The 25,135-nt window shown below is 41.1% G+C and overlaps 1 protein-coding gene across 2 annotated transcripts in view; it reads left to right on the plus strand.

The window, feature by feature from the left end:
* Positions 1 to 2,641: 2,641 nt before the first annotated feature.
* The window catches only part of SRGAP3 (SLIT-ROBO Rho GTPase activating protein 3), a 326,045-nt gene continuing 303,551 nt past the window's right edge, over positions 2,642 to 25,135 (plus strand). The window contains exons 1-2 of one of the 2 annotated variants that reach the window (XM_038565770.1): positions 2,642 to 2,730; positions 12,872 to 12,925. Coding sequence is in view for 1 of the 2 variants with exons in the window: in XM_038565767.1 (XP_038421695.1) it covers positions 12,919 to 12,925 (7 nt within the window). In the remaining variant the exon portion in view is untranslated. The remainder of the gene's footprint in view (positions 2,731 to 12,871; positions 12,926 to 25,135) is intronic. The other variant, XM_038565767.1, reaches the window with a different exon arrangement.

The following is a 25,135-nucleotide window of genomic DNA, read 5'->3' on the forward strand; positions in this document are numbered from 1 at the left end:
GGAAGGATGTATAGGGGAGGAAAAACCTTTTTTCCGTACTCTCCTAGTTTTGCTATTTGGGGTTAAGAATCAAACTGATAAACAGATTAACAGAAAACCCCCACGGCTTTAATCACACAGGTACACAAGGGAGTTTCACAAAGAATTGAAACTCAAAGAGGTGGCCAGGTAATTGAAGCTTATATACCATCTTAGGCTAGACAAAGGAAAAGGGGCTTTTGGGTTAGTGGTGGGGAGGCAAGTTATAGGAAGACAAAGGGGGAAAACACAAGATAAAAATGGGAGGTCTTGTTATGCAGATAAGTCTCACAGGTGATACAGGTCATCTTCCTGGTACAGGGATAACTTTACAAATGGAAATTTCCTTTCTAAATGTAAACTTCCTATACAAAAGGGGAAATTTATATTTAATTTTTAAGCAGTTAGAGGGAGGTAAGGAGCTTTTCTTGCCTCTGCTAGTTCTCAAGTGCCTTTAGCTCAAAATAATCCATATGCCAAAGAAATATATTTTGGGATTACATATCTTGGTACCCTTGAGAAAGAAACTAGCATTTATTGAGTTACCTTTATGTATGAACCACTGTATCTTGTAATTTACACATATGATCTCATTTGATTATCCTCACAGTCGAGTAAGGTTTCAGCTCCAGGGCTACAGAGACCATGCCTGTTGACATGCCGCCCCAAATATGGCACTTTGGCATATTGAATACTTTATTGTTATTATTTTTTTAAGTTTCTTTACTTTTTAGTGATCTCTACACCCAACGTGGGGCTCAAACCCATGACCCTGAGATCAAGAATCACACACTTCAACTGAGCCAGCTAGGTGTCCCTGTCATATAGAATATATATTTTTAAAGATTTTATTTATTTATTTATTTTGTCAAAGAGAGAGAGAGCATAAGCAGGGGGACCAGCAGAGGGAGAGGGAGAAGCAGACTCCCCATTGAGCAGGGAGCCCCATGCGGGCTCAATCCCAGGACTCTGGGATCATGACCTGAGCTGAAGGCAGACACTTAACTGGCTGAGCAACCCATACTCATATTGAATATTTTATTTGTTTCTAGTTTTGTTTTTTGCTGGCGTGGGGAAGGGATGAGGGAGAGGGAGACAGAGAATCTTAAGCAGGCTCCATTGCTGGGTGTGGAGCCTGACATGGGGCTTGATCTCAGGACTCTGAGATCATGACCTGAGCCGAGATCAAGAGTTGGACACTTAACTGACTGAGCCACTCAGATGCTCTGATGTTGAACATTTTAAACTGAAAGAGTTTGAGAACACAGCAGAAGCAGGAAGGTCATTCTGACCTCTGCCTACCCTTCTTCTCTAAAACAAATAATAAAATTTTTGTGTGAGAGGTGCCCTTCCTATTCCTGGGGAAAAGGAGCATCCTTTTTTTTTTTCTTGGAAAGGAGCATCCTTATCTCTAAAGACTAAAGACAAAGGGATGCTGAGAAGAATACTAACAAACAGGCCTTGCTAAGTTTCTCTCCTGCTCTCTAATCTGTCATATTCTTCCACACTTGTCTACTCTTTATGAAACCTAGCATAAACATACCCAATTCTTTCTTTCTTTTCTTTCTTTTATTTTTCTTTTTTTATTTTTTTGTATCTTCATTTCCTTAGGAAGGCTCCTGTGTCATGTGAAACTTACATAAATTTGTGTGCTTTTTTCCCTGATTTTTAAAAAAGATTTTACTTATTTGAGAGAGAGCATAAGCTGGGGGAGAAGCAGGCAGAGGGAGAGGGAGAAGCAGGCTCCCCACTGAGTAGGGAGCCTGATGAGGGCCTTGATCCCAGAACCCTGGATCATGACCTGAGCCAAAGGCAGATGCTAAACCAACTGAGCCACCCAGGTGCCCTTCTTTTTTTCTGTTAATAAGTCTTTGTTAGTTTAATTTTTGGATCCAACCAGGTTGAGAAAAACTTTTTCCTGTCCTATACCTGTTTCTTTCACCACTAGGAGAGTCCCAGCACTTTGTATAGTCTAAGCTGTGGTAGGAGCTCAAGAGTATTTATTGGATGAATGAATGTGCACATAAGTAAATGAATGAGTTGTTTTTCTCCTATTTTTGTAGATGAGAAAATCAAGGCCCTGTGCATTTAAGTAACTCACTTATAATCATATGGCCAGGAGAGGTTATAGTTGAGATTCAGATATGAGACTGTGATTCCAGAGGTTCAGTGTGAAGGAAAGGGGAAAAGACTAAGGGTCATTTCAGGGCCAAGTAAACAGTAGGCATGTTGTGAGGACTTACTGAATTGGTTGACACTGCCTAAATGTATTTTCATGAGTACAAGCAACCAGATTACAAGTATGATTTTTAGTTTATGAAATTTGTTTAAAACCTAGTGGTGTCTGGGTGCCTTAGGCCTGGGGATTTTATAATAGGCTCTGTAGTAGAGGGTACTACTGGCTTGTGGCAAGGAGAGCATAATGTTTCTTTTCACAGTTGACTTGTGTTCCATAAATGTGAAATTCCAAAGCTAATCTTCCTTGCATATCTACAGAGCTTCCTCCCTGGCTTATTTCCTTAAACTACCTGCTAATGGTCCTTGGTTACCACCCCAGAGCCTAGAGCTGTACTCAGGAATAAATATAATTCAGTGCTCCTTTGCGAAGCTATTATTAGAAGGACCTGATACTGACTTTAGAAGCATACTATTCAAAATGAAGAGCTTTTCAAAGAGAATGGATTAGCCTGGCTGAGGGAAATGGGGAAGCAGGTAAGAGAGTACCCTTGTGGCTTAGTTTCCAGCTCTGTGCTGATGATCCCCAAATAGATTTATAATATTTTTCCAAATTGATTTGTATTTTTAGTGTCTCTCACACAGGTCTCATAATTCCAGAAACTGCTAGATATTTCTTATGGATTCTGTCTATTATGACTCCAAACCTAACATATTGAAAACCGAACATACAAGACTAAAACTAAACAGAAACCTTGAACTTACCACATTTGTGCCCATGAACCAGTCTTTCCTTCCAACTTTCTCCATCAGTGGTTCTTTATTCTTTCACTTACCAGCCTCCAAACTTTGGAGTTCTCTACTACTCTTTTCTATTTATAGTTCATGTATACAGATACTTTTCCATAAAAGGTCTAATTTCCTTCCTCCATTCCCACCCAAGCTCAAGCCTCTATCTATCTTCAGATCTTGATTGCTAAAGAAGCTTCCTTGCTAAAGTAGCTTCTCTCTGCCTCCAGGCTCTCTTTCCTTTTATATCACTGCATACTACAGCCAAATTTATCTTACTAAAATCCTGTTTTCATGTCCCTTTTCAGTTTCCAAATCTATATTATCGTCTCGTGGCTTGGACTAGCTTTTCCCAAAGTTTATGAGAAGCTTTCATTCCATAGGAAATTAATAGCCCTTAAGTAAAAAACAGATTCTGCGATCAAATGTCAGGGAAATGCTAGGTTGACAGAGTTATGAACCATTTCTTTCCTGCAGGATGATTCATAGCTTTCATATGTTAATATGCCTTAGAATGCAGTGTTTTCTGAGACATATTTTCACAGAACCCTTTTTTGGTAGAGTGTTTTATTGGGCTAGGTCTTCATGCACCACATTTTGGAAACACTGGTCCACAAATTCAAGTCCATACTCCCTGTGTGATGCTTAATCTTATGTGTTAACTTGACTGGGCCATGGAATTGTTAACCTTAAAAATCAAATAGTCAGTTATTTTACCAACAAATAAATAGCAGAGAATTGTAATCAGGGACAAGCAAGCTACGTCAAAATCATAGGCAAGTCTGCTGAACAAAAGAGAGGAAAGCTCTTTTATAGAGGAAAGCAGGAAGTTGAGAGTGCTGTTATAAACAAAGAGTCCATTAGAGTAAACTGAGTGCTGGAAATATAGTGGCTCTTCATTGGCTGAGTTGTGCCAGTCTTTCATTGGCTGGGCTGTTGCCAGGGCAGGAGAAAAGCCTTTATTCCTACTGCTGGGATGCCAAAGTAGTGTCCACCTGCAGTGTGCCTTTCTTCCTTTTGGGTCTGCAACTAATAGGTAGTGGTAGGGTGTGAGAGCTCCCCCTGCTGGCCTTCCCCTTCCATTCTTGTGAAGTTTCCTTTATTACTTTTTATATTTATTTATTTATTTATTTATGTATTTATTTATTTATCTATCTATCTAGATTTATTTATCTATATATATCTATCTAGATAGATCTATCTATCTATCTTTTTTTTCCCTTTATTACTTTTCACAGAGTGCCCAGATATTTGGTCAAGCATTATATGCTGGATGTTTCTGTAAGGATGTTTTCAGAAGAGATTAACATTTAAATACATAAATTGAGTAAAGCAGATTGCCCTCCTTGATCACTTGGGCGAGCATCATCCAATTACTTGAAGGTCTGAATGGAACAAAAAGGCTCATCCTCCCATGATCAAGAGAGAATTTCTCCTACCTGACTGCCTTCAGACTGGGACATCAACGTTTTTCTGTCTTCAGACTCAAACCGAAACTTTAGCCTTGTCTATGTCTGAAGCCTGCCAGCCTTCAGATTTCAACTACACTATCAATTCTGGGTCTCTAGCTTCTGATTTACCCTACAGGTCTTGGGAAGTCTCAACTTCCAAATCACATGAGCCAATTCTTTATATTTTTTCATACACCTGCACATTCTATTGGTTCTGCTTCTCTGAAGAATAACACATTCCCATCCTTTTCTCCACATCTATTTAAGATCAGACTCCTGTTACCTGTTGTTTTGTTTTGTTTTGTTTTGTTTTTTCCGTTACACCTGTTTTGTTGGGCTGGCTGAGAGACAGGGGCAGACATCTCAAATTGGGTCAAAATGGCTGATCTTCCCGCCAAAGCAGCCATGACCGCCACATCATCTCCAGTAAATCAAAACCTAGACGGGAAACCGAAACTTTTCAGCCAGGACTTTCCAGCCAGGGACCACACCCCCATCATCCATACTATCCCCACCCCCAGCCAATCACCTAGGGACACAGTGTTCCCTTGCCTAATTTGGAAAGGGACCCACCGGGATCCGGACCCGGAACCATTAAGGCTTAAAAACCCCCACATTCCCCAACCAGGCGCGACTTTCCTGACTCAGGAGTGTCTGAATCAGTAGGTCTGGTAGGGACAAGAATCTGCATTTCTAACAAATTCTCAGGTGATGCTGACCCTTTTAACCTGTGAATCACATCTTCAGAACCACTGACCAAGACATCCAGCACTAAGGAAGACAGCACAAGTGGGCCTGATATAACCCCTTGGGCCTGAGGGAAATCTAATAGATTGGACACAGAAGTAAAGGCTGGCTAGAAACACTACTTAACATGGAGGTTACCATTGGTGGCCCAAACCCAAATCCAATCCATAGATATGTTTTGTAGGGTCACACAATGTTTTCTGTTAATAAAAATAGTTAATACTTAAAAATCAGAGAATTATACACATACACACAGACAAATATTTCAATTTTTCGAGAACAACAGGCAAGGGGCCCAATTTTCTATGTGACAACATTCAACTTTAATAAGGAGTAGCTGCTTTTTTCTTCCAAATGAACCCAGCTTCCAGCTAACCTTACAAATGAATATAACCATATGAGTAAGTCCATATGAGTGAATCAAAACAGCAGCAAAAAAACTACCCAGCAAACCCATAAAATAGTGAAAAGTAATATACTGTCATTGGTTTAAGTCACTAAGTTGGGGTGTGATTTGTTATATAGCAATAGGTAATTGATACAACAATTTTTTTTTAATTGATACAACAATTGGCAGAATTCTCACAGGCCTACTTTACCCAGTCATGTTACCTCCCAGGCCCCTCTAAGCAAGTGAGTTTCCAGCCTGGGCATTACCCTGCAGAGCACAAGGCAGACTTGTAAGCCTTTTACACATCCATTATCCCAACAACCTGACAAGGTCAGCTAGTATTAAAATCCATTTTGCAGATTAGGAAACTAAGGACTAGCAAGCTAAGGGACATCTCTACGGACACATAGTAGTAGCAGGGTGAGAAACCATCACTTTGCATTCCTATTTCAGTGCTTCCCCCTTTCCATCTGGGCAACTGGCTGTTAGTCTTTCTAGGCCAATAGACCTGACAGCCACCAAAACCAAACTCTGTAAATTAATAGGGCATGATGTTTTCAAGAAGGGGAGCCCTCTAGCTAATCTTTATTTATTGAGAATGTTACCTGAGAAGGGTTTAGTAGAGTAACCACTACATAGAAGAGCCTTAATGAGAGATACTTGTTATTATATAGCCTGTTCCTATAGTATCCTTTGATCCTTTTTCCCTTCTTTTCCTTCCTTTCCTACTCACCGGACTCCTGGCTGGAGAATTTCATCTCTCCTCTGAGATCTGGTATATTTTCTGTATCTCTGTTACAGCACATAATCACACTGTATTAAATTTTTTTTTTTTAAGATTTTATTTATTTATTCATGATAGTCACAGAGAGAGAGAGAGAGAGAGAGAGGCAGAGACACAGGCAGAGGGAGAAGCAGGCTCCATGCACCGGGAGCCCGATGTGGGATTCGATCCCGGGTCTCCAGGATCGCGCCCTGGGCCAAAGGCAGGCGCCAAACCGCTGCGCCACCCAGGGATCCCTGTATTAAATTTTTTGATGTGTCTCTCTACTGTCTCCGATGTTGGGTGCTTTCATTTTAGGAATTATGGATTTCCTTATTATTTTTGCATGACCTGGCTCAAGGTAGGCACTGAAAAATGCTGATCAAATGGAAATGAAATTTTTTTTTTAATTTTTATTTATTTATGATAGTCACACAGAGAGAGAGAGGGGCAGAGACACAGGCAGAGGGAGAAACAGGCTCCATGCACCGGGAGCCTGATGTGGGATTCGATCCCGGGTCTCCAGGATCGTGCCCTGGGCCAAAGGCAGGCGCCAAACCGCTGCGCCACCCAGGGATCCCTGGAAATGAAATTTAATTGCAGAGTTGGGAGATTCATTCATAGTCTAGTTTGACTTTCATAGTAATCATCCTGCAAAAGCAAGTATTATTATTAATATTGTTGTACCCATATTAAAAATAAAGAAACAGAATCTCAGTATACTAAGAATTTCTTTCCAATTGATGATACTCAGGTGATATTTGTTAGGTTTTCCATCAGACAGTTGACTGTTACTCTTTGCTTTTCTTTATAATTTTTCTTTTTTTTTTTAAAGGTTTTATTTATTTATTTATTTGTGATAGACACACAGAGACAGTTAGAGACATAGGCAGAGGGAGAAGCAGGCTTCCCATAGGGAGCCTGCTGCAGGACTCAACCACAAGTCCCCGGCATCATGCCCTGAGTGGAAGGCAGATGCTCAACCACTGAGCCATCAGGCACCCCTATAATTTTTCTTTATAAAGTTTTCTCCTCGGGGTTCCTGTGTAGCTCAGTTAGTTAAGCGTCCAACTCTTGATTTTGGCTCAGGTCATGATCTCAGGGTCCTGAAATGGAGCCCTGTGTTGAGCTCTGCATGCAGCATGGAGTCTGCTTGAGATGCTCTGTTTCCTTCTCCTTCTGCCCCTCCCTGTACTTGTGCATGCACACTCTAAATAAATAAATAAATAAAATCTTTAAAAAAAAGTTTTCTCCTTGATGGCAGAGCCTGAGCCTTAGATCTCTATCCCCAGCATGAGGTGTGGCAGGTGATAGACGTTCAGTAATTATTGACTTGAATTTCATTTTTACTTCTATGTTAGAAGCTATGTCTGGTACACTCTAAGGAAATGTTTGAAAGAGCTATTTAAAATTTGCTTATGATTAAGTCCTATTTTCACTCAGTCTGAGCATTAACCAAGCATAGTCTCAGTCTTTTTATCACAAATTGAATGCCTGGAGAGAGACAGAGACAGACAGACACACACACACACACACACACACATACACACACACACACACAGAGTGACCTGTATCTTTGAGAAAAGAAGGACATGGAAAATTGCAGGGTAACCAGACCCTATTTGAGAGAGAATTCTTTCTTTGTGCTAACCCCGGAGAAATGCGGGGCTGTCATGTGAGGAGCAGTTATACTCTTTGTGTATCAGGTAAGGCAGAAAAGAAAAGACTAAGGTTCAAGGGAAGGGGGAATTAGAAGGGGCCAAGTGATTGAAATCAACAAAGGGACAGCCAAGAAATATGAGAAAAGAAGAGGAAGGAAAGACTTGAGAGGGCAGGCTGTCAGCAGCATTTAAAAGAGAGTAAGGAATGCAAAGTGACCCTCTGTGAAAGAACCACAAGATACCATCTGTATTCTTTTCCCTGTGAGGCACTTTTCTTCTGAAAGGGATTGTCGCTATCGGACCCCAGGCAGCACTACACTATTTTTTTGGTGATGTTTTTAACATGTAGACTATGATTTTATTTTAAGAGTTGAATTAATCTGCGACAACATTCTGATATTTTGTAAAATGAAAATATGCCGAGTCATCTTGTCAAGAGGTGATAATCACGAAGCTAAGGTATTTTTTCCCCAGTATCATGGTTGCTGATTTTGACAGGGAGTTACCCATATGCAAGGAATATTTTCTTGGTGTTAGGAGTGGGTTCCATACCATGTTTTGATCTAATATGATTTTCTGGTCTAGAGCAATTTGTGTTTGAATAAAAATGATGGCTGTAGTAATAGTTTGTCATATCCTCCTTGCAGCAAGTTCCTTTTGCTCACAAGTCTGTTGTTATTGAAGAAGCATTTAGTTGTAGGTAAATGACCCTTGCCTTCTGTCTTTAATTGAAACTCAGCCTGCCACAGTTAATATATTTCATGACTCACTAAATCTTGGAAGGAAAACCTAATGTGCTGTAAAAGCAAAGGAAAAGAATTAATTGATTTCAGCATACATTTTCCTATGTGACTGAGCCAGCTGTTCCCAAAGTGGAGTGCATATGAGTAGCTAGATGTGTTCATGTATGTTTCTATGATTGTATTCCATTATTCTTCATGTAGGAGGAGCTCCCTTGATATTCTTTTTTATGTAATCTTCCTCACTTTCTTGCCAGTATCTGTTCACTTCTATAGTTAGTTCTGTTTTGAGAAGAAGGAACCTTTGGTCTATATGGAAAGGAGTCTGAGATCTGTAGTCATTCTCTGGGCCTAGACTGTGGGTGTGATCTCTATATTAAGAAAAGAGGTGCAACAGAGATTTTTACCACATTGTATTAGTATGTCTTTGTAACATTGACCCAGACACCTCAACAACTTGAGACAGAGAAATTCAAGTTGTATCCGTTATTGCTGCATAACAAGTCACCCGACAGCTTAGTGGCCTAAACCAACAATAATATATCACTCTGAACTATTTTATGGATTTGCTTGGTAGTTTTTCTGTTGCTCGTTTTGCCTGGGCTCACCCATGTGGCTGCATTCATTTAAAAGGTTAGCTGGGGGGACACCTGGGTGGCTCAGCAGTTGGGCTTCTGCCCTTGGCTCAGAGTGTGATCCCGGGATGCCTGGATCAAGTCCCACGTCAGGCTCCCTGCATGGAGCCTGCTTCTCCCTCTGCGTATGTCTCATGAATAAATAAATAAAATCTTTAAAAATAAAATAAAAAAAAAATAAATAAATAAAAATAAAAATAAAATAAAATAAAATAAAAGGTTAGCTGGGAGTATGGGCTCATTTAGGATGAGGCTAGGCTTCACTGTCTATTGTGATATTTCATTTTGGGCTTCATATCATGGTGGTCTTAGGGTTCCTAAAGATGGAAGCTGCAATATCTCTGGAACCTACACCCTATCACTTCCACCATATTCCATCAGCCAAGAATTCAGAAATTTTGAATTGCAAATTCAGGCACAAATTTGCAAGTCTCAAGATCAGCTCAGTTTTGAGGAATGCGGAATCTACTTCTTGCAAGAAGGAGCCTCTAAATATTGTGGCCAAATATTTTTTCACTCTACCACATTCCTGGTTATTTTAGGAAGAATTATCAGGATATTTGAGGTTGGAAAGGGTGGACATATCTGAGTTTTGAGACTTAGATAGTTGTCAACTAAGCAAGCTATCTCTAAAGTGTAGTAATTACAGAAACATTTGGTGTGTGCATGTATGCTTCTATAATGGTATTCCAGAGTCAATCCACAGCATACTGGTTGGGCGAATTGCTTCAAGTTTCACTTCTTCATCTTTAAAATGGGAATAGTAATAGTGCCTCTCACATAAATTGTGAAGACTCAATGAAAGAGATAGTATACAGAAAGTGCTTTGTATAGTTCTTGACACATGGTAGGTGTTCAAATGAATTATGGCTAATTTTACTTTTCAATTTTTAAATTTTAAATCCTTAGCTATTTTTGTTTGTTTTACAAGTAATTCACACAGCATGAAAATCAGAAAATATGGAAAAGCAGAAGGAGAAAAAATATTTCATATTGCCCAATATTTTACCACATAGTTAGCCACTATCAGTCTTTTGGTGAGATTGATTTATTTTTTTAAAATATTTTATTTATTTATTGATGAGAAACACAGAGAGAGAGAGAAAGAGAGGCAGAGACACAGGCAGAGGGAGAAGCAGGCTCCATGCAGGGAGCCCTATGCGGGACTCGATCCCAGTTCTCAAGGATTAGGCCCTGGGCTGAAGCTGGCACTAAACCGATGAGCCATCCGGGCTGCCCTGGTGAGATTGATTTAGAGCCTAGACTTTTTTTCTTTTCTTTCTTTTTTTTTTTTTCCTAGACTTTTTTTCAATGCATATCCACAAATAAGTGTGTGATAGAAAGACAAACAGGCACACACCCATACACACAGAGAAATATTTGTGTGTATTTTTAAAAAGCTTTTATTTATTTGAGAGAGAGAGAGCATGAGCAGGGGGGGGATAGCAGAGGGAGAGGGAGAAGCAGACTCCCCACTGAGCAGGAAGCCAGATATGGGGCTGGATCCCAGGACCCTGGGAAGATGACCTGAGCTGAAGGCAGACGTTTTACCAACTGAGCTACCCAAGAGCCCCGTATGTATTTTTAGATGTATATACAAATCTCTCTCTGTGTCTGTTGTGAATAAATAAATTAAATCTTTAAAAATAAATAAATAAGTATTCAATTAATTAATACCTATTAAATTAAATATGTTATTAAAATATGTTAAAGGCTCTGAGAAGTCCTGTTGTAAAGCATCCTATTTTACATTAGCTCCAAATTTCCCATATTTATGTGAACTCTTCTTTTAATTTTATTTTGAAAAATAATAAACAGTAAAATCAACATTTTTTAAATGTACACTTCTTTTTTTAAAAAGAGATTTTATTTATTTATTCATGAGAGACAGAGAGAGGCAGAGACACAGGCAGAGGGAGAAGCAGGCTCCATGCAGGGAGCCTGACATGGGACTTGATCCCAGGTCTCCAGAATCACACCCTGGGCCAAAGGCAGGCGCTTAACCGCTGAGCCACCCAGGGATTCCCTAAATGTACACTTATGAGATTTTGTACATGGCTTTGTATAACCATAACAACATTCAGGATTCAGAATAGTTTTATTATACCCCAGAACTCCCTTGTGTTATCCCTTTATAGTTACAATCCCTACTTTTCTAATCCCTGTCAACCACTGACCTGTTTTCCACCCATATTGTTTTCTTTTTGCCATTTCTTTTTTTTTCTTCAAGATTTTATTTATTTATTCATGAGAAACACAGAGAGAGAGGCAGAGATACAGGCAGAGGGAGAAGTAGGCTCCATGCAAGGAGCCTGACATGGGACTTGATCTCAGGACTCCAGGATCACGCCCTGAGCCAAAGGCAGATACTCAACTGCTGAGCCACCCAGACATCCTTCTTCTTTTTTTTTTTTTTTTTAAGATTTATTTATTTATTCATGAGAGAGAGAGAGAGGTAGAGACATCGGCAGAGAGAGAAGCAGGCTCCTTGCAGGGAGCCTAATGTAGGACTCAATCCCTGGACCCAGGATCACGCCCTAAGCCAAAGGCAGACGTTTAACTGCTGAGCCACCAAGGCGTCCCAACCATTTCTTTTTTATTGGAATGCCATATAGATGGAATTATATACCATGAAGCCCTTGAGGCTGGATTCTTTTATTCAGGTAATACATTTGAAACTCATCCATGTTGTTCCATGTATCAATTATTAGGTGTGTATGTGTGTGTGTGTGTGTGTGTGTGTGTGTGTGTGTTTAGCTCTTTCTTATTGTTGAGTAGTATTCCATGGTATGGATGTACCAAAGTTTATTTATACTGTTGAAATATATTCAGGTTTTTTCCAGTCTTTGGTGATTATATGAATAGATCTGCTGTAAACATTCACATATATAGGTTTTTGTGTAAAACATAAATTTTCAGGGGATCCCTGGGTGGCTCAGCGGTTTGGCACCCACCTTTGGTCCAGGGTGCGATCCTGGAGTCCTGGGATCAAGTCCCACGTCGGGCTCCTGGCATGGAGCCTGCTTCTCCCTCCTCCTGTGTCTCTGCCTCTCTCTCTCTCTCTCTTTCTCTCTGTGTCTATCATAAATAAATAAATAAATCTTAAAAAAAAAAAAACATAAATTTTCACTTAAGTGGATACCCAGGAATGAGATTGCTGTATCGTTTGGTAAGTGTATATAAACAAACTCTTTTTATTTGTGTAATACCTATTAAGATCCATATAATTAGTATTTCATGGAACATACTATTAACATTCTGTAGACCTAGTATTTCATAGGATGCACTTTGGGGAAAAAAGCTTTAGGAAGGCTTTGAATGCTGCGATTTGTTGCTGTTTTTGAAAGTCAAATGGACCTCAAATCTATTACACACACTCAAAGTTTGATTAGGCTCAGCCAGGACTCCCACTATACTCCCATTTGTTGAGGACCTACTGCCAGACATTTGTATCACAATCTAATTTAATTTAACCCTCATGACAATTCCATTATTTTGCAGGTGAAGAAGCTGAGGCCCAGAGAGGCTAATAACTTGTTCAATTTCCCATGGCTGGTAAGTAGCTGAGATTGGAATCCTTGTATCTTATCTTCAAGTTCAGTGCTTTTTTTGCTTCCCCTTCTACCTTTTTTTTCCTTTCCCTCTTTGCACATTGTTTTCTGAGTCTGAAGTCAATTGTTTTAGACCAGGGTTGGCAAATAAAAGCCACAGTTGCCATCATTTTCTACTTCATGGCAGACACCAATAACTTAATTTCACCTCCTCTTTCTTGCTCATCCCTTTCTCCACACAACTATCAGTGGGAGTTAGCACTTGAGCTAATAACCATTAGCTATTTTGTTCTTGGACTTTGTATTAGTTATCTATTGCTGTGTAACAATCTCAAAACATCATGACTTAAAAGTAGGAAATAGCATGTATGAATCTTTCACAATTTCCATGGGTCAAGAATTCAGGTAGGGTACTGCAGAATGGCTGGCCATATTCTGACATACCTGGGGCTTATTAAGTTGAAAGACTTAAAGGCTGGGGCTGAAGTCATCTGAAAGCTTGTTCACTCGCTTGTCTGATGGCTGATTCTGGTTGTTGGCTGAGGGCCTATCAGGGGCTATTGTCTGAACATCCTCATGTATCCCCCCCATATGGCCTGGGCTTCCTGGGTGTCTTGCTTCCAAAGGCTAGAATTGAAAGAGAGAGAGAGAGGGAGACACACACACACACACACACACACACACACACACACACACACACAGAGGGAGAATCCTTTCCACCACATTCTATTTCTTAGAAGTGAGTTACTAAGTCTGGCCTATTTTCAAGGGGTGGTAAACTAGACTCCACTTTTTATTTAATTATTTAAAACATTTAAAAATATTTTTAAAAATTTATTTGAAAGATAATGAGGGAGAGAGAGAGAACATGAATGGGGGGAGGAGCAGAGTGAGAGCAGACTCCCTGCTGAGCAGGGAGCCCAAGATACAGGGCTCCATCCCAGGACCCTGGGATCATGACATGGGCCGAAGGGAGATGCCTAACCACCTGAGCCACCCAGGCATGCCTAGACTCCACTTTTTAAAGGGAGGAGCATTGGGCAGCCCGGGTGGCTTAGCGATTTAGTGCCACCTTCAGCCCAGGGTGTGATCCTGGAGACCTGGGATTGAGTCCCACGTTGGGCTCCCTGCATGGAATCTGTTTCTCCTTCTGCCTGTCTCTGCCTCTCTGTGTGTGTGTGTCTTTCACGAATAAATACAATCTTTTAAAACATAAAAATAAAAAAATAAAGGGAGGAGCATCAAATAATTTGTGGACATAATTAAAAGCACCAGATGTTAAACTCATATTAGATATGGATGGTGTCTCTGCAGTGTTCTTTGCATGGGCCTCATATAATATTATGAATATTACTTTTATTATTTGTTAAAGATTTTATTTTTAAGTAATCTTCCATGCAACATAGAGTTCAAACTTACAACCCCACAATCAAGTGCATGCTCTACCGACTGAGCCAGCCAGGCATCATAACACTATGAATAATTTAGTGTTGAAATTAAGTATTTTTGTTGGTAGTACAGAGAGACTAACATTGCTTAGACACTTATAAGCAGCATGCCCACAGGGAATATTCACTGGTTGAGCAGAATTATCTTGAAATTCTAACCTCTGATCTTTATTGGGTCTTAAGACAACTTCCCTTAGTCAACAAGAAGTTTGGCTAGACTCAGAGGTGCAAGACCTCTGACAGAAAAAGCAAGGAGAAGTACATTTAGGGCTTATTCCTTGTATAATTCTACAAAATAGTGTTGTGCCTTCAGTGCTTCTGTCCATTTTTCTAGTTGTTTTTTTTTTTAAGAATTTATTTATTTCTTCATGACAGACACACACACATGGAAAGAGGCAGAGACATAGGCAGAGGTAGAAGCAGGCTCCATGCAGGCAGCCGGACGTGGGACTCGATCCCGGGTCTCCAGGATCACACCCTGGGCTAAAGGCGGCGCCAAACCGCTAGGCCACCAGGGCTGCCCATTTTTCTAGTTTTTATTTTATTTTTTTATTTACTATTTTCTTTAAAGATTTTATTTATTTATTAGAGAGAGAAAGAGAGAACAGAGGAGGGACAGAGGAAGAGAGAGAGAATCTCCAGCAGACTGCTGAGCATGAAGCCTGACTCAGGGCTCCCTCCATCCACTACCCTGAGATCATGACCTGAGCCAAAATTGAGTTGGATGCTCAACTGACTGAGCCACATAGGATTCCCATATGTTTTTTTTTATATTTTAAAGATTTATTAATTTTTATTTGAGAGAGAGAGAGAGTGGAGGGGAGAGGTGGAGGGAAATGAGGAGAGAAACTGAAGCAGACTCCTCACAGAGCAAAGAGCCCCACGTAGGGCTTGATTTCAGGACACTGAGATCATGACCTGGGCTGAAACCAAGAGTTGGATGCTTAACCAACTGCGCCACCTGGCACCCCTATCCATATTTCTATTAATGAGTGCAAATCTTTATGCATAGTGAATTAGCAAGAACTCTTTGAGAAAGTGACAGATAACCAAAAAAAGTAATTCATTGGTTCACCTGAGAAATTTAAGGAGATGAATTTGTAGTGATAGGATCCCGGGCCTCTGAGTATGTTCTTAGGATACATTTTCTTTCTCTGCTGTTATATCTTTGTATTTTAGCTCTACTTTTTGTGCTGTTGGCTTTATTCTCAGGCAAGCTTTCCCCAGAGGCAGCCTAGATGGACAGCACCAGTTCTTCTGGGCTGCTTTAATAAAATAGCACAGACTGGGTAGTTTATATAAACAACAGAAATTTATTTCTTAACTGTTCTGGAAGTCTAAGATCATAGTGCTGGCAGATTTGGTGTGGCTGGGGAGGACCCACTTCCTGATTAGTAGAAGGCACCTTCTTGCTCTATATTGATCTGGTGGAAGGGATAAGGGATCCCTAGCAGGGGTAGGGGTGTGGAGAGTCTTTTTTATAAGAACACTAATCCCATTCATGACCTAAGTACCTCTCAAATGCCTCACCTGCAAATACTATCTTTGGGTTAGGGTTTCAACATATAAATGTGTGTAGGGTGGGGAGCACACAAGCATTCAGACATAGCAATGCTGACTGGGCCCACCTTTGGTCACAGACTCAACCCTGAGCCAGTCACATGGAATTCTGTCTGGCAGGTAGGCAGTCAGTTCCCTTTTGAAACCATGAACCATGTTGGGGGAATTTGTTCCTTAAAAGGATGAGTTGGGCTTGGTTATCAGAAGGACAAAGACAACAGATGTTCCCATGCACAGCAAGATGCCTTTTGACCCTGAGGACATTCTCTCATCTCTGTTCCCCCATTCTTGTCTGTGGCTTTTCACTCAATGACATCCTGTTACACTCACGTTTCTGCTCTACTTGTAGGCTCTTCATTTTCCAGGAGGACAACTTAAAGACAGATGTACCCTTTCATAGTTGAAGGTCTAGTCTTGACTCCTGACGCGTTGATTTACTTCCATGACTCCCTGTATTTCTTTTTTTTTTTTTTTAATTCATGAGACACACACACACACACACACACACACACACACACAGAGACAGAGGCAGAGACAGAGGCACAGGCAGAGGGAGAAGGAGGTTCCATGCAGGGAGCCCGATGTGGGACCGATCCTACAACCTGAGCGAGTAGAAGGCAGATGCTCAACCACCAAGCCACCCAGGCATCCTGACTCTCTGTATTCCTGATTCCTAGTCTGCTCAGGATTTGAGGGGCATAGGACACTTTGGTTTGGGTCTGAATTTTCTGGACTCCTAGCCTGTCTCTCACAGTCAGGAAATGGTTATTCCCGGATCTGTGGCCTTGACTCTGGGCCTCTTGACTCCTTGGTCTCCCAGCTCATTCTGCTGTTTACAAGCCTATTAACCCCTTGCTTCCCATACATCCTTGTCTCTTGGTTTGTTTTATTATTCTCCCTTGTTCCCACCTACGTTTTAGCTTAACAGTATCTTATAGGCCAAATTATTTCATAACACACATCTGCTGATCTGTATGCTGGGCTTCGCCTTTAATTGACAGGCTTCTCTTGCTCCCTTTCTTCATTTGGTGGTTAAGCTGAGATATAGTGTATTTATTTAGCCTTGGATTCAGAACCAGAAGCCCTAAGTTCAAAACCCGACATATGTGACTTTAGGCAAAGGCTTTTAAATTTCTCTGAGCCCCAATTTTCTCATCTATAAAATGAAAGAATATTATCTGCTTTATAGCATTTCCTTAAAGATTAAACAGTAGAATGTAGATATTGCAAGATAATAATGGGTAGTAATTCTAAAATGCTAATGTGTGTATGTTATGTGTGTATTTAAAGTAAATTTATTTTTTCTACCTTCTAAGCCTCTTTCCTTTATGCAGGCTTCCCTGTTTAAGCAGCGAGGCCATTCTGTGCTCATTAACTCAGGAAAGGAAATGTCAGAGCAGAAAAAAACAAATAGGAATCTTTCTGGCTTTGGTTTTCAAAAGCCTAAAGCCTGTAGAGGAACACTGAGAGCCCTGGACTGGTCAAAATGGGTGAGAGCAACGAGTTTGAAGAGAGAGAGATTCTCCTTCCAACTGGCAATGGATTCCACTGTTCTGGGCAGAAGAGGGAGGTGGGTGGAAAGAGGAGAGACAGAAGGGGGGTCTTGAAGCACAGATGCAGTTGGACCCAGAGTGAGAGGGGCCTGTGCTCTCCTTTCTAGACAGAGCCCTGGGGAGCAGAAAGGACATGATTGGCAGATTCTGGGGGCACACTGTGGCCCACAAATGGTGCTGGGCTGGAAGGGGTCATGCAGCCTGGGGGTGAAAGACATGTTAGTATTGGTCACTGAGGATTGAAGCCTACAGGCCTGACAAAGTGATAGCAATTTCACTTGACAACTGCATGGATAGATGACAGCAAGGACCAGAGTGCACTTCTTTCCCACCCCCTCCCTCTGTTATGATTCTCTAGAAGTGCCTGGAACCTAGAGGCATTCTCTGAGAGTGGGAGGAAGGCTTCAGATGAAATGAGGTTACATTTTGCCACTCTGGTTGAATAGGGTCTAAAAATGAAGTTGAGTTATAAAAATATTTTATGTCTGTATGGTGGATTAAGACCTAGAACCACTACCCAGAAAGCACTTAGCCTTGTCTGTTGGTAGGCACCAGAATGTTTACTGAGTCTGAATTCAGATGTTATTGAGCCTCCGCATATGTGATGTTTAACGTCCAGTACAGACACTCTGTACATCAGGGGTTCTCAGTATGGTCCCAGGACCAGCAGCATCAGCACCACTGGGCATTTGTGAGAAATGCACATTCTCAGGCCCTTCCCTGGAACTACTGAATCTGAAACTCTTCCAGGTCATTCTTTTTTTTTTTTTTAAAGATTTTATGTATTTATTCATGAGACACACACACACACACACACATACACACACAGAGGCAGAGACACAGGCAGAGGGAGAAACAGGCTCCATGCAGCGAGCCTGATGTGGGACTCGATTCCGGGCCGAAGGCGGCGCTAAACCACTGAGCTACCGGGGCTGCCCTCTTCCAGGTCATTCTAATGCATGCTAGAATTTAAGAACCACTGCTCTGCATCCTTTCTGTTTTCTCTTCTTACTTATACCCTTAGTTTCTCAGACTTATTCAAGTAGACAAGTTACCATGCAATATTTGACTAGCATCAGCTTTGGGCTGCCATATATACATATACATATTTGTATACAAACATATATATACATACATATATACAAATATATATATACATCTATATTTTAATAATTGGATTTACAGAAAACTTCTTTTATTAAAAGAGTAGGTAGACAGTAGTAAATAATATTTTTAAGTATTGAGGGCAAAGGATGGTGAATCTAAAATTTAATACTAAATTGTGCAGAAAAAAAAATTGTTGTACAGAAAATGAGGTTTACAAAATAATTTTCCAGTCATATGGAGATTATTTGACACACGCTACTCCTAAACTAGTAATTCTATGAACTGATGATAAAAATTAATAATGATATGAAAAATTTCCAGGAATAAGCAAGGAGTTTGATCTGTATATTTTATCTTAAGTGTTTGGACAAGAGAGCTTCTGATTTCCCTTGGAGTTTTTTCCTGATGACTTTTATTTTGTTTCACTGAGGCCCCAGCTCCTGAGAGGAAAACAAAGGAGATTGGAAAGAGACCCTTTAGTAAATGGGGAGAGGGGATCATAGGCAAACATGATCTTAAACTTTTACTACCTCTCCCAGGAGCCAGTGAACTTCATAGGGAATGATTTTGTGGCCAGAAAAGGTCCTAGGGAAATTTATGGCAGAAACATTTTCCCGTTTCTGGGTCAGGAAATGATAGCACACAGATGGAATTTACAATGGGAGTGTGAATGGAGTGGCCCCACCCAGGCAGCCCAGCAAAAGCCCCTTTCACCGGCTCTATTCAAATATAATGAGTGCTCCCCAGGCTCTCCTGGCTGGCCGCTTTTTCTTTTTCCTCGATTGCTTTCACTTTTTCACAGAGGACTGCCCCGCTTGCAGTCCACTTGGGACTGGGGTGAGCCTTGATTTGGCAGGAGAAAGGAAGAAGTACACGGTGGCCTACAAAACTGAATTGCTCTGCCTCCCTGGCCTCTTTCCTTGAATAATAGGCCTTTGTGCTTTGAAATGTAGGGAAGTCCCAGTTTCTCAGGCTTTTAAAAAAAGGAAATCTTCCTAAAACCTCTTCTGCTTTAAGACACTTAGCAGAGTAGTTAAGGGGCAGGACAGTTATTAAATCAAATGTTTCTTTAATAATTTTAAAAATTGTTAAGATAGCTGATTTCCAAACAAATTTCATGCATCCCTTCAGATGGACAAAAATATTGGACAAAAACGTAAAAATCCAGCTTTTAAAAAGTCCAATGGAACAAATATCTACATTGAAAAAAAAAAAAAACACCCTGAAAACATGTTTTTGGCTCTAGCCAGTGACCCACTTTTATGGATATTTGACAAAGCAAAATTGCATTACCAGAGAGGAATTCAGACACTTTTGGAGTCTGTTGAAATGGGGTTTAAATAGACATGATTTGTTTTAATTTCTTATTTTATTGCCCCTTTTTGTCCCCCACAACCTAGGCATGATTTAAATCATTCCATCTTGTAACCAACAGGAGTTCGCTTCTTGGTGAGTCACAGATAGATTGGGTGGAATTGTCACATAGAGTAAAATTTATTTGCAGCAAATAAGGAGATGACAGGAAATAACTTCCAGAGTTGTGACTCCCCAGGCAAGTGTGAATGGGTTCCTTTAATTTGTTTAGGATGAATATTTAGATAGAGAAACCTTGTTATCCTGCATAGAGGCAGGCATAAGGCTGCACATGCGCAGTAAGGAAACAAGTCTATATAGACATTATATGTTATGTAAATGAGACTTGTGGTCCTTCTTGGGCATAGATTTTAGTATTATAATGAGGTAAAGAGAATTGTTAGTCACTCTAGAGGTCACATGATGGTCCACCTGCGCAGGCATGAGTTGGGGGGTTATACCGAAACTGGTCTGTGTGGTCTGGGTCAGCTCCAGATCTTGTCAAGGCTATTGCTATCACTTTAGTTTCCATTTGCCTGAGTTAAGAGATAAGCTGGAGGGGCACCTGGGTGGCGCATTTGGTTAAGCATCTACCTTTGGCTCAGGTCACGATCTCAGGGTCCTGGGTGGAGCCCCACCTTGTCAGGCCCCCCACTCAGCGAGTATTCCTTCTCCTCTGCCTCTGCTCTCTGTCACTCTCTCAAATAAGTAAATAAAATATTTTTTTTTAAAAAGAGATAAGCTGGAAAGAAGAGCTTAAAGAAAATTTTGGGATAAAAGTAAACGAGTACAAGAAGGTGGGTAATAAAGGTCAGGTGTTGGGGTCTAGCTGGTGACAATCTGTTTTCCTTTCACTAATTTTATCCTTCTCTTTCAAAGGTGTATGTTGATGTAATGGCATTACATTATTAATTTTTTAAATCCTGAAAGCAAATTATATTGAAAAATCATTACCATCATTGAGGTCTCTATACATTTCAATGGTTTAAGTATATTTGAACATCTTTCATTTTCATTTTACTGTAAAAGATATGATTTCACCATTTTTAAAAAGATTTTCTTTATTCATGAGAGACAGAGAGAGAGAGAGAGAGAGAGAGAGAGAGAGAGGCAAGACACAGGCAGAGGGAGCAGCAGGCTCCATGCAGGGAGCCGGACATGGGACTCGACCCCGGTTCTCCAGGATTACACCCTGGGCTGAAAGCGGCGCTAAACCGCTGAGCCACCCAGACTGCCCACCATTTATATTTTGAATTTTTAGAATGTGCCAGAAGATATAAAACATTGTTCAATCAAGGACTATTATTTGTCTCTGTGGCTGGGTTATTGGAGGCCAAGCACTGGAGCTATACTTTTGTAAGAGGGTATCGTCTGCCCTTCCAATAACCATTGCTCTTCCTTTCTCAGTCCAGAGTTCTGTTTTCTCCTCAGAACTCAGAACTCCTCAGAACTCCTCAGAACTTTTCTCTCTCAGCCATGTGTTCTCCATAAGGTACCCCTCCCAGTTCCAATCCTGGAACTCAGGATCTCCACTTGGCCAGTTAAATCCTCAAATCTTTTGTCCCATTCCCTACATGGGGGAAGGGAAAAACTACAGTGATTTCTTTAGGGATGGGCCACATGACCCAGCTGTAGCCAGTGAAATACAGCTGAGGCTTTTCTGGGATTGGTCGGAGAGAGGCAGGTGCCCTCTTTCTGTTCTTAAATCTGGGAAAAGGTGAGGCTGGAGGTGTAGCAGCCAGTTTGATACCCTGAGGCAGAAGCCTGAAGCTGTGATAGAGGCTTGGGGACCTTCTGGGAGCCCAAGGATGGATGAAACCAACCCAGTTGAAGGTAGAGTTAAGAAATGAAGGAAAATTCAGTCCCAAAGATATCATTTGAGCCCTATGCTGAGGTCTATACTTATCATTAGAGTGTTTAGTTGTTCAAGTCAACAAATCTCCTTAGTTGCTTAAGCCAGTTAGGATTGGATTTTCTATTGATAAAAGTCATGTCAATGCAGGCTTGGAGTCCAGAGGTGCTGGGAATTTCCCAGGACATAGTTCCAGGTGCTGAGAATGAGTCTGGAGTGTAATCTCCAGAATTGGACCCCAGTGCCCAGCCCCTTCTTTCCCCATTCCTTGCCTGGAGGAGGGCTGAGTCAGCACTGGTTTCAGTAGGGAGATGCTGGAGTACCTTATATCCTTGCCATTTCAGTTCAAGTCTGCTCTGGAAACTAGGAGGGGGACCATAGCCCTTCAGCTGTGGGGAGAGAAAGAGCAGGTTGGACACATATTGTCAAAGACTATAGTAAGACAGAAACTTCATGCTGTGTTACATCTCTTCATTGCATGGACACTTTATTCTCTCCAGGGAATGTGTCTTTACTTTGGGTCTCTGCCCCGAACATCTTCCCACCCTTTTGTGGTCTGCTGAACTTCCACAACTAGGTTCAACATCCCTCCTCATATTCTTGTAGACTCTTTTATGTAATGAGCATCACATTTATCATTCTGTATTTTTACTCATTCAGCAACTATTTATTGAGTGCCTGCTATGTGTAAATGCTATTCCAAGCACTGGAGATGTAACAGTGAACATGGCAGGCAAAAATCCCTGCCTGCAAGGAGTTCTATCCTAATGGGTGGAGATAGACAATAAAATCAATAAATTATGTTATATTAAAAGGTGGTATGTGCATCTAGGTGGCTCAATCAGTTAACCATCTGCCTTTGGCTCAGGTCATGATCCTGGGTCCTGGGATTGGGCCCCGCATCAGGCTTCCTGCTCAGTGGAGAGTCTGCTTCTCCCCCTCTTTCTGTCTCTCCCCCACTACTTGTGATCTCTCTCTTTCATTCTCTTTCTCAAATAAATAAAATCTAAATTTTTTTTAAAGTAGATATGTGCCAAGGGGAAAAAGCAAAAGAGGATGAGGACTGACAGGGAAAGTGGTGACATTTTTAATGGACTGGAGAGGGAAGACTTCATGGGAAGGTGGCATTTAAGTAGACCTGAAGTAGATGAGTGAACAAGCTTTACGGCTATCTGGGGGAAATACTTTCCAGGTGAATGGAACAGCCAGTGCAGAGGCCCTGAGGTGGGGGCTTGGTGTGGTCGAGGAATAGCAAAGCAGCCACTGAGGGTGGAGTGGAGGAAGCACAAGGGACAGGAATAGCAGTTGAGGTCAGGATGGCATTGTCAGGGAAATAAGGATCAGAGGTATTCCAGTTTTTTACTGCTGCATAAGGAACTATTTTAAAACTTAGTGGTTTGGGGCAGCCCAGGTGGCTCAGTGGTTTAGTGCCACCTTCGGCCCAGGGCCTGATCCTGGAGACCCAGGATCGAGTCCCACGTTGGGCTCCCTGTGTGGAGCCTGCTTCTCCCGCACCCCCCCTCCCTATCTCCCTCTCCGCCCCCCTCCGTGTCTCTCATGAATAAATAAAATCTTTAAAAAAAATAAGACTTACTGGTTCAACATAACACTTTATTATTTCTCATGATTCTGTGGTTTGACTAGACGATTACTCTGTCAGTCTCATCAGCAGTCCCTCTTGTGGCTCCTCAGGCAGGACACTAGGATGGCTAGCTCTCTCTCCTGACATGATTTCTCATTATTCATGTGTCTTGCCTAACCTTCTTATGTAGTGACTGGGTGCCAAAAGGGAGCATTCCAAGGAGACGAGCCCCAGTGTATAAGTGATTATCTAGCCTCCTCTTCTATCACATTTGCTCATGTACCATTGGCCAAAGCGCCCATATGGACCAAGCCCAGAGTCAGTTTAGAAAGAGACCACATGAGGGATGCCTGGGTGGCTCAGTGTTGAGCATCTGCCTTTGGCTCAGGGCATGACCGGGGCTGAGATCGAATCCCATGTTGGGCTCCTGGCATGGAGCCTGCTTCTCCCTCTGTCTATGTCTCTGCCTCTCTCCCTCTGTGTTTCTCATGAATAAATGAATTTAAAAAGAGGAGAGGGGGAACCACATGAATACCAGGATTTGAGATTCACTGGGGCCACCCATGAAGGTTCAGGGATCCTCTTTTCTAAATCCATAGAAAGAGTGGGGCAAGGCTGTACGTGATTGATGGGCTGTGGGTTTGGACTAGAATAGAGAAGAGAGGCCAGGTCAAGAATGTTGACCACATTCCTGTGATCTAGTTGACTAGCTTTGTCCTTTAGTAAAGCCAAGGGGTCACTTGAGAAAACTGGACAGTTTCCTATTGTTTCCATCAGCTTCCACTTCCTTTGATATGAACGCTTGTCATCATTTTAGTTGTATTTAAAGTACTTTGCAAACAAAGTTTCAAAGCTCAGTCTCCAACTAGACTGCTACCTATAAGCTACACCTAGGTATGAATTTTGGAATTTTACCACTGACCCTATAAATAAAAAGAAATAAGATCTAGTGAATCCATCAGGGGAACCAGTGCCATTCACCTGAATTTGAAAGGAACAGATGGAACTACAAGGAACCAATAGTTTGCCAACATGATCGTTCATTGATTCATACAACAAATATTTGCTGAGCACCTATTATGTGCTAGGGATAATTTCATTACCATCATTTAAAAGGACTGCAGAGAGGACTTGCAGAGGGGACCCTGAAATCTATGCAATGAATCTCATTTAATAATTAGTTCTCAGTGATAACTGCTTCCTTTGTTAGATTTTCATTTAAAAAATCTTTTAGATTAGTTTTCTCTGAACTGTAGTTTCCTTTTATGGCTCTGTCATCCATAGTCTTTGGCATCATTTCAGTCCTATTTTGATTATTTTGTTTTTCAAAGGAAAATGACTTTTTCTTTTCTTTCTTTCTTTTTTTTTTTTTTAAGATTTTATTTATTCATGAGAGACAGAGAGAGAGAGGCAGAGACACAGGCAGAGGGAGAAGCAGGCTCCCTGCAAGGAGCCCCATACGGGACTCGATCCTGAGTTCTGGGATCACATCCTCAGCTGAAGGCAGATGCTCAACTGCTGAGCCACCCAGGGGTTCCTTTTTCTTGATTTTATAAATGACATATGCTCATTGAAAAATATCCAAACACACTGACAAGTGGAAAAAAAAGACTGCAATTTTTTTGAAATTCTACCATCCAGAAAGCAGTACTTACAGTTAACATTTTAGTGAGTAACCTTTAGACATTCTTCAGTGAATTTATGTATGTGATGGAATAAATGGCATCATACTGTAACCTGAGTTTTTAAAAACCCCATT

Source organism: Canis lupus, chromosome 20 (assembly GCF_011100685.1).
Source record: "Canis lupus familiaris isolate Mischka breed German Shepherd chromosome 20, alternate assembly UU_Cfam_GSD_1.0, whole genome shotgun sequence".
Classification (NCBI taxonomy): Eukaryota; Metazoa; Chordata; class Mammalia; order Carnivora; family Canidae; genus Canis; species Canis lupus.